This window comes from Notolabrus celidotus, chromosome 3 (assembly GCF_009762535.1).
Source record: "Notolabrus celidotus isolate fNotCel1 chromosome 3, fNotCel1.pri, whole genome shotgun sequence".
NCBI lineage: Eukaryota > Metazoa > Chordata > Actinopteri > Labriformes > Labridae > Notolabrus > Notolabrus celidotus.
In genome coordinates this window covers 2,095,623-2,108,633 of record NC_048274.1, presented here as the reverse complement: position 1 = coordinate 2,108,633, position 13,011 = coordinate 2,095,623, and the positions used below count along the sequence as shown (strand labels likewise).

The window sequence follows — 13,011 nt, the reverse complement described above, 5'->3', positions numbered from 1 at the left end:
TTTTGCAGACTCTTAAAAAAATATTCCATATTTTGTGAGGAACCTCAGTTGTGTCTGTTGGTTTGATCCTCACATGACAAGAGAAGGGACTCAGATACAGATGAATGGACAGAGCCTCAGTGTGTGTGTGTGTGCGTGTGTGCACGTGTATGTGTGTGTGTGTGTGTGTGTGTGTGTGTGTGTGTGTGTGTGTGTGTGTGTGTGTGTCTGGGTGCCATGACCACCTCAATTAGCAGCATGTATAGCATGGTATTGTTCTGCAGCACAGTGAGTCACCAGCAGCTCAGGAAACATGACAGTCTGTCACAGTGTGTGCGTATGTGTGTGTCTGCGTGTGTGCGTGTGTGCGTGCGTGCGTGCGTGCGTGCGTGCGTGCGTGCGTGCGTGCGTGCGTGCGTGATGACGGAGGTACAAAATGTTTAAACAAGGGAGAGAGTGAGGAAGAGAGACACAGAGAGACACAGAGTCTGAGTCCTGCTGGTCTGTTTCTGCTCTAACAAATCTTCAATCACACACACACACATTGGCACATGCACACATTATGCATATGCACACACACACTGCTGCTGTTTTCTTTACATGTCTTGATCCACTACATTACCATTCTATCCGTTCTTACGAGGGATGCACCGATGTACCTGCCAGTTTCACCCTGTTGACAGACACGCAGTCAGGAGCTGACGTTCATTTGCTGCTTCATCAATTTACTCTGATACTTTAACCCTGAGTGTCCACTCAGAGGAGAGGAGAGGGGGTATTTTAGGGCAGAAGGAGTCACCTGTTGATCAAACTCTGATCTGATTTCCAATCAAACGTGGAAGAAAATGTTTATCAAGCATGCTCCAGTGACATCTCAAGAGGAGGGACGACTATAGAAACTACATACATCAACTTTCATTGCTTATTTAAAACACAGAATCTAGAGATGACAAAGAAGTCATGCAAAAAAAACATGACTTGAAATGCTTCCATGACACTTGGCAGCTGAACAAGTAAAAACTCACACTGGATGGTTTTCTATTTTGTGAATTAAAGTTGACATGCAAAGAAAAATGTGACACTTTCAGTCTTTGGAGCTCAAACTGAAGCAGAGGAGGAAGAGAGACTGAAGTCCAACTTTTAAAAACAGGGGTTGAAATATTATTTTGAGATAAGGTAAAAAAAGTTAATTATTAAATTTCTAGTTTATTTTTGTTATTACAGCTGCATGCAGTGAAAACCTGATTAAAGTCTGAGTGTTAATGAACCGCTGGGACACTGTCTGTGTCCCTGTGTTCACTTTCATGTGACTATTTGATGAGGAAGAATGGGAAGTTGCTTGATTCAAACAATTCAGTCTCTATACAGAAGAATAAATGTGTTAATGTGACACCATATTAGACATTAAAACACTAATTGATGGATTATTAAAGTGTTATCTTAAGGACAAGAGTCATTTTAGTTTTATTGATCACACAGAGAGTCAGTGGATGAATCTGTTGCATGTTAGACTCTGTGAACTTCAAGTGACCTTTAGTTTTAAGACTGTAAAAGTCACACTTCAACTATATGCTTGTTAAAAGTTAAAGTTAGTAGAACCACACCAGTATCAAAAACCAGTACACCCAGCTGAACAGTCAGTTTTAAGACTTAGCAGAGGAGCCCGATGAGGGATCAGGTCTCAGGAGGACCCAGACTGAGAAGCACGACTCACAGATCTTGGCCACACTGGCCAGCAGTAACCAGATGGCGATGATGTACGGGGTCTGGACGTAGCTCCACTCCCACTGGACGATCTTGTACCCTCCGCCGTGATGATGATGATGCTGATCCCCCTCCTCTACCTCCTCTCCGGGGCCGGCCGGCTCCTCCGCCGCGGACCGGGCCAAGGCTGCACCGGGTGCCCCGTAGTCCGCCTGTGGTCCCGGTAAGAGGAGGAGCAGCGGCGGGGCGGAGGGAGAGGCGGGGACCGGCGAGGAGAAGCCTAGACCCGGACCCTGGAGCTGCGGAGAGCCGGTCACGGTCCCGGTCAAGTCGGCAGCAGCGGCCGTCAGCAGCAGCAGCATCACACCGAGCAGCAGCATCTTCCCCCCGGACCTCAGAGGGCTGACATGCCCCCCCTCCTGGTCCTCCTCCTGGTCCTTTTATACCGAGACACGGAGAGGACAGGAGCCACGGAGGAGGGCCGGCAGCAAGGTTTACTATATCAACACTCTCTCACACACACCCACTAACACACACTCTCACACACTAACACACACACACTCTCAAACACACGCAGGCTCCGGTACCAAGAGGAGGAGGGGACACCGGAGCTGGACATGTGACCCGGAGACCAGGAGCTTTAAAGAGACGGAGACACTGCAGGTACAGACCACAGAGGTACAACAATGAGGTACAACACTGAGACACTATAACTATAATATTAATATTATTTATAATAATAATAATATTAATAATAATAACACAGAGATACACTGCAGGTACAGAGAGGGAGGAGAGGGATCTGAGACTGACTCACTGCTTTCTGTATAACACTGAGACACTTTAACTATAATAATAATAATATTATTTATAATAATAATAATAATAATAACAACAACACGAGAGACACTGCAGGTACAGACCATAGAGGTACAGACACAGAGAGGTACAACACTGAGACACTATAACTATAATATTAATATTATTTATAATAATAATAATATTAATAATAATAACAGAGATACACTGCAGGTACAGAGAGGGAGGAGAGGGATCTGAGACTGACTCACTGCTTTCTGTATAACACTGAGACACTTTAACTATAATAATAATAATATTATTTATAATAATAATAATAATAATAACAACAACACGAGAGACACTGCAGGTACAGACCATAGAGGTACAGACACAGAGAGGTACAACACTGAGACACTATAACTATAATATTAATATTATTTATAATAATAATAATATTAATAATAATAACAGAGATACACTGCAGGTACAGAGAGGGAGGAGAGGGATCTGAGACTGACTCACTGCTTTCTGTATAACACTGAGACACTTTAACTATAATAATAATAATATTATTTATAATAATAATAATAATAATAACAACAACACGAGAGACACTGCAGGTACAGACCATAGAGGTACAGACACAGGGAGAGGGACCTGAGACTGACTCACTGCTTTCAGTATAACAATGAGACACTATAACTATAAATATAATAATAATAATAATAATAATAATAATAATAATAACAGAGATACACTGCAGGTACAGAGACAGGGAGGGAGAGGGACCTGAGACTGACTCACACTTTCAGTATAACACTGAGACACTATAACTATAACTATAACTATAACCATAACTATCATCATCATAATGATAATAATAATAATAATAATAATCATCATCAAAATAATAATACAAATAATAATGATAAGTATAACATAGAGATACACTGCAGGTACAGAGAGGGAGGGAGAGGGAGATGGACCTGAGACTGACTCACACTTTCAGTATAACACTGAGACACTATAATAATAACTATAATAATAATAATAATAATAATAATAATAATAATAATAATAATAATAATAATAACACAGAGAAACACTGCAGGTACACAGAGAGAGGGAGAGGTACCTCAGACTGACTCACACTGCATTCAGTATAACAATAATAAAACAGTCACACAACAGTGTTCTGTTTAAAGAGGAGTACCACAGGAGAACTTTAAAACAACCCCAGCTGATTTAATACTGACAATAAAAACTACACAGCAGGAGGCTTAATATCACACTTTAAATTACTGTAGACTATTAAAATGGTAATACTAGTTTTACCACCATAATCCAGCGTGCTACATCTGTGTGTAATTTTAAATGTGTTTAGAAACGTGCCATATCAATAGAGATTATTATAATATTATAATTATTATTGTTATTATAATTCTTCAAAATGAGCCTCATCTCATTTTGAAGATGACAATACTAAAAATCACCACACTTAAACTGCAGTAAAACTTCATTACAGTGAGACACATGAACACAACAGTGGTAATAAAGTAATAAATTAAAATAAACATGAATGACTCAAGCTGTTTTGTAACTGATGGTCATTACTACAGTAGGTTAGTTGTACTATAAATGTACTGCACTTGATAATTACAATAATACTCCAGTACTTCATTATATGGACATTACATTCATTCAATGCAGTGCTCCCATGGGAATAAGCTGTATTACCACAATAATAAAACAGTGAAGATGCTGTAAATCTACAGTAAAACATCACTAATACTGCACTTATTCTTCAGGAACAATGCAGGTGTACTTACCTGAACAGGAGTCTGATGTCAGATTTTATTTCTTCCTTCTTTGGTGTTTTAGGAAATTCAAAATTTACAGAATTATGGTCTTTTATAGATGCACACATTAACTTTTCGATTAAAGTTGAACCTGAAGTTTATTTTAAGGATATTGTTCAAATTAAACAGAGATTTACTTTCCCATTTATTGTACATTTTTCAACTAGCTTGGATTATTGATTGAGCTTTACTGATAGAGTTTTATATTTAACACATTTTATATATTTGTCATTCTTTGAAAAACTGCAGCAAAGTTTATACAAAGCATACAACCACCTCAAATAAAACAACATACAGTGTGTTTTCACTTTTTGTGCCATATACAGTCTAAGGATATCATGACACCTTCAGGTTCTATAGGAAATTTGGCAATTTGGTTGTGGTTCAAGTTACTCTTCAGTTTTTGCTTCTTCTTTTTCAGTCTTGGATCTTTGCATCGTTATGTCATGAAGTGTCTGATGAATAAAAACTAAATCCAGTGTCCATAAATAAACAAACCCGACCATTCTTTCTTAAAAACCTTTATTAATTTGATAAGGAACACATTCAAGCGTAATAATAAGTAATAAATTAAAATAAACATGAATGACCCAAGCTGTTTTTTAACTGATGGTCATTAATACAGTAGGTTAGTTGTACTATAAATGTACTGCACTTGAAGATAATTACAATAATACTCCAGTAATTCATTATATAGACATTACATTCATTCAATGCAGTGCTCCCGTGGGAATAAGCTGTATTACCACAATAATAAAACAGTAAAACATCACTAATACTGCAGTAATTCTTTAGGAACAATGCAGGTGTACTTACCTGAACAGGAGTCTGATGTCAGATTTTATTTCTTCCTTCTTTGGTGTTTTAGGAAATTCAAAATTTACAGAATTATGGTCTTTTATAGATGCACACATTAACTTTTCGATTAAAGTTGAACCTGAAGTTTATTTTAAGGATATTGTTCAAATTAAACAGAGATTTTCAAAATAAAAGACTCAACATTTTTAAATGTCATCACAAAAAAACCCAGATATTAATTAACAACTGAGAAGAAAACAACTCAGACAGTTGCTGCAACATCTTCTTATCCCATTTATTGTACTGTTTCCAACTAGCTGGTTATGTAATCATTGTATTTTTACCAATTGAGCTTTACTGACAGTTTTAAATTTAATATATTTTATATATTTGTCATTCTTTTTAATACTGCAGCAAAGGTTATACAAAGCATGGTGCCACAGACACCTTCAGGTTCTATAGGAAATTTGGCAATTTGGTTCTGGTTCAAGTTACTCTTCAGCTTTTGCTTCTTCTTTTTCAGTCTTGGATCTTTGCATCGTTATGTCATGAAGTATGTGATGGATAAAAACTAAATCCAGTGTCCATAAATAAACAAACCCGACCATTCTTTATTAAAAACCTTTATTAATTTGATAAGGAACACATTCAAGCGTACATTACTCTTCCTGTAAAATCTTTAAGTTAAAACAGTCTTAGTCCTTTACACAGTTTGTGTCTGAGAACAAGTGAAGAAGAATTTTACCTGCGAGTCAAACAAACTGACCTAAAGTGCAAAATAATAACTCGACTGTACAGACGACACGTGCTCACATCTGATGACTGTACATCCAGGTAATGTAGAATAAACACACACACAGACACACACACACATGAAAGCAGTGGTAGGTGATGTGTTGGACAGTTCTGTACCACCTCAGTGACTCTAGTGATTTCATTTTAAACATTTTGTGGAAATATTCACCAACTTTTCTAAACTTTTCAAGGACTTTCCAAACAGATTGAAGTGAAAACAGTGAAAAAACTCTAAAAGCTGATAAAATAAATTCATCTCTAATGACGTGTGCTCCTAAATGTTTGTTTGATCCATCACACTGTTGTTTAGGAGCTTATTTAATCGTGAAGCCCCTGATGTGGGTACGTTTGTGTTTGTGCAGTCAGATCTTTGGTGTCAAGATTCAAAAACATTCCTGTTCTGAAAACCGGAGAGTAAACGTTCGTGGGATGATTCTCCTCCTGCTGGAAACAAACTCAGGAACACGTTCTGTCTCTACTTTCGTTCCGTGTCGTCACTCTGCTGGTCTGGGTTCAGTCTGTCCAATCAATAATGTTCACTGGTTGATCGATCAGACCTTGTCTGCTGTCTTGTTGAGTCCCAGAGCCTGAACCACATCCAGGCTGAGGCCGCTCTTCAGAGTCCTCCTCACTGAAACACACGCACACATATTTATGCATTTATTTTCTCTCCTCTGTTCCTCTCACGTGTTTGATAATTTACACCTGAGACTGTTTTTATAACACAGAAATCAGACAATAATAAAGACAGAGATGATTGCATAAGAACAGCAGCTTCATGTTTTTTAGTCTTCAGCCTCCATCCTACAAATCTAGAGCTTTCCTGCAAGCTTGTGTGGAGGTTTGGAAGTTTGAGTGTATTTACAGGTTCCCTAGAGTGTAACCACAGTGAAACAATCAGTAAAGTACATCTCATTTTTCAGTTTCCCTGCTTTGTTTACTCCCTCTTTCTATTAAAGCTGGGGTTGGTAGTCTCGGAAAAACCAGCATGAATTTGAATGTAGCATTTCCTCATGACTCCGTCTAACCCCTCCCCTCCTCCCTCGGAGCTCCTCCAAAACGACGCCCCCCCGCTCACATGCACGAGCGCCGCTGATTCTCGACCATACGATCGTGACTGATTCAAAACCGGTCCTCACCAAAACATTCTCATAGTGAAAGTTAAAAACACAAACAAACATGGCTGCTGTTAGCACTCACAACTGTCATTCTAGCATTATCCAGTTGTACTGGTGACACGATATCAGGAGAAAAGTTATAACACATATATAACACTGTAACAGCTCTACTGTTTGTTAAACCTGTTCAGTGTAGATGTTCTTAATTCCTACAGTGTTGACGGTCAGTGAAGGCATCAGGAGAGGTGTAGAGTGTGTGAGCGGGAGAGAGGAGAGACAAGAGGAGAAGTTCTTCATTCATTCAAACATTGATTGTTGTTTTGTTGGTTGGCGTGGTAACGGCCGACAGTGACCCGTTATTAAAGATCAACGTGTTCACCAAGCGGCTCGTCATCACTACAGCGTCCGGACAGACGCTACAATAAATATATATTTTCTGTAGGACTTACTGAACGTCATTAATTATTCTGCTTGTTGGTGAGAGCTTTTTAGACTCTGATCCGGACTACAGTCCTGAGCAAAGCCCCTCATCAGGTCAGAGGGGACAGGCCCGAGGTCGAGCGAGAGGGACAGACAGTAGAGTCAGGGGAAGTAGAGGCAGGAGACGGGGACTCGGAGGAGTGCACGCCGGGGAAATGTACGCTCTGCAGGAGGAGGGCAGAACGGCTGGACGGGATTTGATTGGTTTAAAATTTGGGGAGCCAAAAAACGCTGATTGGTTGGTGTTTTCCCAGGTTTACTCCGGCTGTAGATAGCAGCTTTTCTTCACTCTTTTTTAAGAACACATCATGTATTGATTACCATCAGGACATAAAGATCATTTTAACCAGTATGACAAAAAGTGTCTCTAAATCTGATTACCAACCCCAGCTTTAAATCTCTGTCTACTTGTTAAATCCCTGCATCTTCTGATTGAAATATGAGTATCGATCTGTCTTTATCAGCTTCATTCCTTTTTGATACCATCAAGTATAAAATTATGGAGATTGTATCGTTGTAAAGCATGTGGTTTTGGCACTGATATCACTTTCCCACCAGGAAACACCCCCTCAGTCGCACCGAGTGGCAGAACATGCTGCTACATGACCGTCTTTGGTCGGGGAAATGATGAAAAGTGGTGTAACACAAATGAATATCTGCTTAAATTTAAGGCATTTGGGTCAGGGCCTAACCCTGACCTGACAGAGATCCCTACAGCTCACCAAACACACAGAGATCTGTGGATATGTGGACAGAAAATGGGTTCACTGACAGTTACATGGGGCTGAGGTATAAGCCAGGGAAGAACACCGAGCAAAAGCCTGCAGGAAACTACTTCTCATCAGACAAACACACTCAGAGAAACTATTAAAAGTGAGCTTGTTCTTGTTAATAAGAGAGGAACACGTGTTGTACTGCGCTGCAGGTATGTAAGAGTTGACTCCAGGTATCACAGAGTTCTATCAGTTTGTATGTTGTGAGTTTGAGTCTCCGCTGTGTCCTCCAAACATCATCAGGACGGTATATGATGATTATCTGACAGCAGAGGATTTAGTGAGGAAGTGAAAACACTGATATGAATGTGTGACGTCTGATACGGACGTGTTGTGGACACAGAGCTGCTGTTGTGTCTCCACACAGAGTCTGAACCTGATGAGACCCAGAAACCTACAAACTCAAGGTGATCAGCTCTTAAAGGGACAGTCCAACACCTAGATAGACTCATTGGATCAAATATTCAGTACTAAAACACAATGCAGGATCCATCTCGTCGATTACTCACATGACTTTCTGTTCACTCGGGAGCGTTTGCGAGACTTAGGACTTGACGGTCTGTCTGAGGGGTTCTGGGTAACGGACTTGACCAGTCGGTCCATGATCTCATCTGTGGCGTCGTCCGGAGAGTTCGTCCCGTCGTCTCTGGCTACAGACATCTGAGATGGACTCACCCTGCCAAGACCTGAGGACCAGAACCAGAATGAGACGTTACTAATGCATATAATATTTAAAAAGACTGTTTATAAAACACTTTCTCACATCTTCTAACCACTCAAAGAGCTTTCACCTCACATTCACACATTCATTCATCATTTATTAAGAAAGGAAACACTTTATATATATTCTGGACTCAAGTTAAGATATCTCAATCATTATCCTCCTCTCATTTTGGTAATTAAGGCTAACTTTGACATGGTTCTTTATGCTTGTTTAATCAAATCTGTTCTTCCATTTCTCTTTTATTTGTTTTTAAGGGTCACTTAATTTAAAAAAGCAGAAATAAGTTGCAGGGTGTTGCTAAAATGTGCTGCATTAAATACATGGACTACTTCAAATGAACTCAGGACTCTTATAAGGCTCAGTCTGTCATAAAGGATCCAAACTATACTCTGTTTAAAGGCCTCGTGTTGCTTCTGTCTGTCTGCAGATACATCCTCTCTGCATGCAGGACACACCGGCTGAAAATGTCCTTTGGCCCTTCATCCTACTGCTCAAATTTATTTTTCCAATATTTGATTTCAAGTAATTTTACCATTTTTTATTTATTTATTTATTTTACCATTTTTACGACAGCAAATTAGAGCCATTAAAACATGAGTTTAATATTAGAAAATCATTTTTGTTATTTTTATTTCTCCTGCTCCTTTTTTATTTTTAGTGGCCCTAATATATACCGTCGTAAGTTTAGAGTTATTTTTAAAAAACAAACTTTTTCACGACACTCTAATTTTTTGGGATGCACCTGTTTATAAACAACAGGTCACTTAATATCAATCAGTACTGGACTATCACAGATGTATTAAAGAATTTGATCTGCAGAGGAAAGTCAGAGTCAAATTCACGGAGCTGAACTGAGCATGCTCAGATGAAACAGAGCCTTACTGCGGACGGCTCTGGAGCGTCTCAGTCCCTGCTCGGCGCCCAGGCTGCTCCTGCCGCTGTTCAGAAGATTCTTCATGTTCTCGTGTTCCTCCTCCTGACCTGGTTCCACCTCTGTCGGCATGGAGACGGGAGAGGTGCTGTCATCCTGAGGCACCGCCCCTGAAAACTTCTCGGTCTGGATGGAGCGGAGGAAAAGAGAGATGAGTTAACTGACTGAACAACAGGTATTTACATGTTGTTAGTTTTTCCTGATTCAGGCTCCTGCCGTGACCTTTGACCCTCCAGGTTTACCTCAGTGATCATCTTTCCTCTGGTCTTGGTTCTCTCTCGGTGAGCGGCTCGTTTCCGTTTCAGCGTCAGGACTCGCTCTCTGGTGGTTCGATACTCGAGAGAGAACTCGCTGATGATCCGACAGAAACTGGTGACTTTAATGTCTCTGACCGAGGTGGACGGCTGACCCAGGAACAGGAGGAAGGAGTGGAACCTGCAGGAGGAGGAAGAGGAGGAAGACCGGGTCAGAAAATGATGACTTTGATGTGAAAGAAGAGAACGACTAACTGAGGGTCTTCAGGAGGAGTGGAACCCTCAAACCGGTGCTTAGAAAAAGAGCAGGAGGAGGAAGAGGAAGGAGGTGTAGGTGGAGGAAGAAAAGAGAAGATGGTAGCAGTAAAAGGAGGAGGAGGATCTGAAAAAGGAAGGAAAAGAGAAGAAGAAATCACAAGAAGACAAAGAGGGGAGAAGAGAGGGAGACAAGGGAGAGGAGGAAAGAAGAGGTGAGTGGAAAAAGGAGGAAGACTGGGATGATGTTGAGGAAGAAGAGGAGGACAAGAGGGAGAAAGAAGTTGGGGTAAGGAGAAATGATGGGAAGGAGTAAGGAGAAGGAGGTGTAGGTGAAGAAAAAGGAGGAAGGAAAGTGAGGAAGGTAGCAGGAGGAGGATAGGAAGATGGTGGGGGATCTGGAAAAGGAGGAGGAAGTGGAGAAGAAATCATAAGAGGGGAAACAGGGAGAGGAGGAGAGACAGGTGAAGAAAGAAGAGGTGATGCCTGGGAGGATGAGGAGGAACAGGAGAAGGACAAGGAGGAGAAAATGAGGCAGGCGGAAAGAAGGAGAAGGACAAAGAAGTGGGGGATAAGGAGAAGGATGGAAAGCAGAGGAGGAGAGGGAGTGGAGAAAAAGAGGAGGAAGAGGGGAGGAGAGGAGGAGGGGGAAAGGAATAAAGGAGATGAGGAACATGATGATGAAGAGAGGTGAGGAAGGTGACTCTTCTGTGGAGGTTTGGGGATCAAGAACACCTTCAGGATGATGACGCTCTGCATGAAGAGCTTAAGGAGGACAAAAAGGAGGAAGAGGAGGAGGAAGAAGAGGAAGAGGAGCAGTGTGGTGTACCTGTTGATGACCCTCCGGTGCACCACCTTCAGGATGATGATCCTTTGCGTGCAGTCCTTCAGGAAGTCCGTCATCTTGTTCTTCAGCAGCGCCTTGGTTTCATGTTTGGTCACCACCTTCAGGTTGTCCCATGATGCTTTGCAGCGTCTCTCCAGCTGGACCAGGTTCTCTGACAGCAGCTCAAAGTCCACCTGGAGGAGGAAGCAGACCTGGTCACCACCTGAACCCCCACAGAGAGGCGCTTCACATTTTAAAACCAGGAGAAGAGGAGGTTTACTTTGGCGGAGCGCGTGATGGCGGGGATCTCAGAGTACACGTCCGAGGATTCTGGGTAATTTTCCACCACCTGGCTGCAGGTGTGATGCAGCAGAGTCTGACGGTGCACCGTGTCCTTCACCTCCACCACCTTCTCCAGGTAACCCAGCTCGAAGCCTTTAGCCTGCACACACGCACACACACACACACACACACGAACGCTCAGTATCTGATGGACTTTTCCTGTAATCTATGATTTGTGTTTATAGAGACAACAAAATGATCTGCACACAATCTGTGATCCTTCTTTGTGGAGCCAGGAGATCAACTCAGGAGGAGGGAGGAGGAAGAGGAGGGAGAGGAGGGAGGAGGAAGAACTGAGGAGTAAGGAGAGTGGTAGGCTTGGAGGGAAGGAGAGGAGGCAGAGTTTAAGGTTGAAGAGGAGGAGTGTGATAAGGAGGAGAGGGGGCAGAGATGAAGGGAAGGGAGGAGGGATTAAAAGGTAGTTAGAGGAGAAAGAAAGAAGAGGAGGGGAGACTGAGGAGGACAGGGAGCAGAGAGGGAAGGAAAGGAAAGGAGGAGAATAAATGGAGTGGAGACAGGAGGACATAATCAAAGGAGAGGGAGTAAAATGAGGAGGCGGGGAAGGAAGGAGAGGAGGAAAGGAAAGGAAAGAGACAAGAAAGAGGGGAAGCTAGAGGAAGAAGAGGAGAAGATGGGTGAGGTGGAAAAGAAGGAGGAGGAAGGAAAGAGGAAGGAGCAGGAGGACAAGGAAGAGGCAAGGAGTAAGGAGAGTAGGAGGCTTGGAGGGAGGAGGCAGAGTTTTAGGTTGAAGAGGAGAAGGGGAGGAGATGAAGGGAAGGGAGGTCAAGTTAAAGGGTAGTAAGAGGAGAAATAAAGAAAAGGAGGGGAGTCTGAGGAGGAAAGAAAGAAGGAGAAGAAGGTGTAGGAGGCATGATCGGATGAGAACAAAGGGAGGGAGTGAGTGAGACAGTAGGACAGAATCAAAGGAGAGGGAGCAAAATGAGGAGGCAGGGAAAGGAGGGGAGCAAAAGGAAGGAGAGGAGAAGATGGGTGAGGTGGAAAAGAAGGAGGAAGCAAAGGAGGGGCAGACTAACTAAAATGTGACTCTGGAAGTTTGTTTGTTTTTAAACTTAACATTAAATGATATGTTTAAAATCAACAGAATTAAAATCAAGTTGTATGTTTTATATGTGTCTTTGTTCTCACGTTGGAGCTGTTCAGGAAGTTCCCGATGGCGAGCAGCGTGGCGAGGATCCTCTTGAAGGTCAGATTGGAGGCGAGCTGCTCCATGCCCAGCTTCAGGTCAAACAGCGGCTCTGCAATCTCCTGCAGGGGGCGACACAAACACAACATCACAATGTTTTATTATACGACTGCAAACTGTGTGAGATGTTTACATCCAAAGTACCTCCGAACAACTTCAGTTTGTTTC

General features: G+C 41.9%; 2 protein-coding genes across 3 annotated transcripts in view; both read right to left on the bottom strand.

Moving 5' to 3' along the window:
* The window catches only part of slc9a5 (solute carrier family 9 member A5), a 30,458-nt gene extending 28,374 nt beyond the window's left edge, over window positions 1–2,084 (bottom strand). The window contains exon 1 of the mRNA XM_034679894.1: window positions 1,694–2,084. Coding sequence (XP_034535785.1) covers window positions 1,694–2,063 — 370 coding nt within the window. The 5' untranslated portion in view covers window positions 2,064–2,084. The remainder of the gene's footprint in view (window positions 1–1,693) is intronic.
* Window positions 2,085–5,748: 3,664 nt separating this feature from the next.
* The window catches only part of fhod1 (formin homology 2 domain containing 1), a 70,458-nt gene continuing 63,195 nt past the window's right edge, over window positions 5,749–13,011 (bottom strand). For both annotated transcript variants that reach the window (XM_034679863.1, XM_034679864.1), the window contains 7 exons: window positions 12,786–12,905; window positions 11,578–11,739; window positions 11,301–11,491; window positions 10,205–10,397; window positions 9,914–10,088; window positions 8,817–8,993; window positions 5,749–6,567 (listed from right to left, as the gene is read on the bottom strand). In XM_034679863.1, the coding sequence (XP_034535754.1) occupies window positions 6,488–6,567; window positions 8,817–8,993; window positions 9,914–10,088; window positions 10,205–10,397; window positions 11,301–11,491; window positions 11,578–11,739; window positions 12,786–12,905 (1,098 nt within the window). In that variant the 3' untranslated portion in view covers window positions 5,749–6,487. The remainder of the gene's footprint in view (window positions 6,568–8,816; window positions 8,994–9,913; window positions 10,089–10,204; window positions 10,398–11,300; window positions 11,492–11,577; window positions 11,740–12,785; window positions 12,906–13,011) is intronic.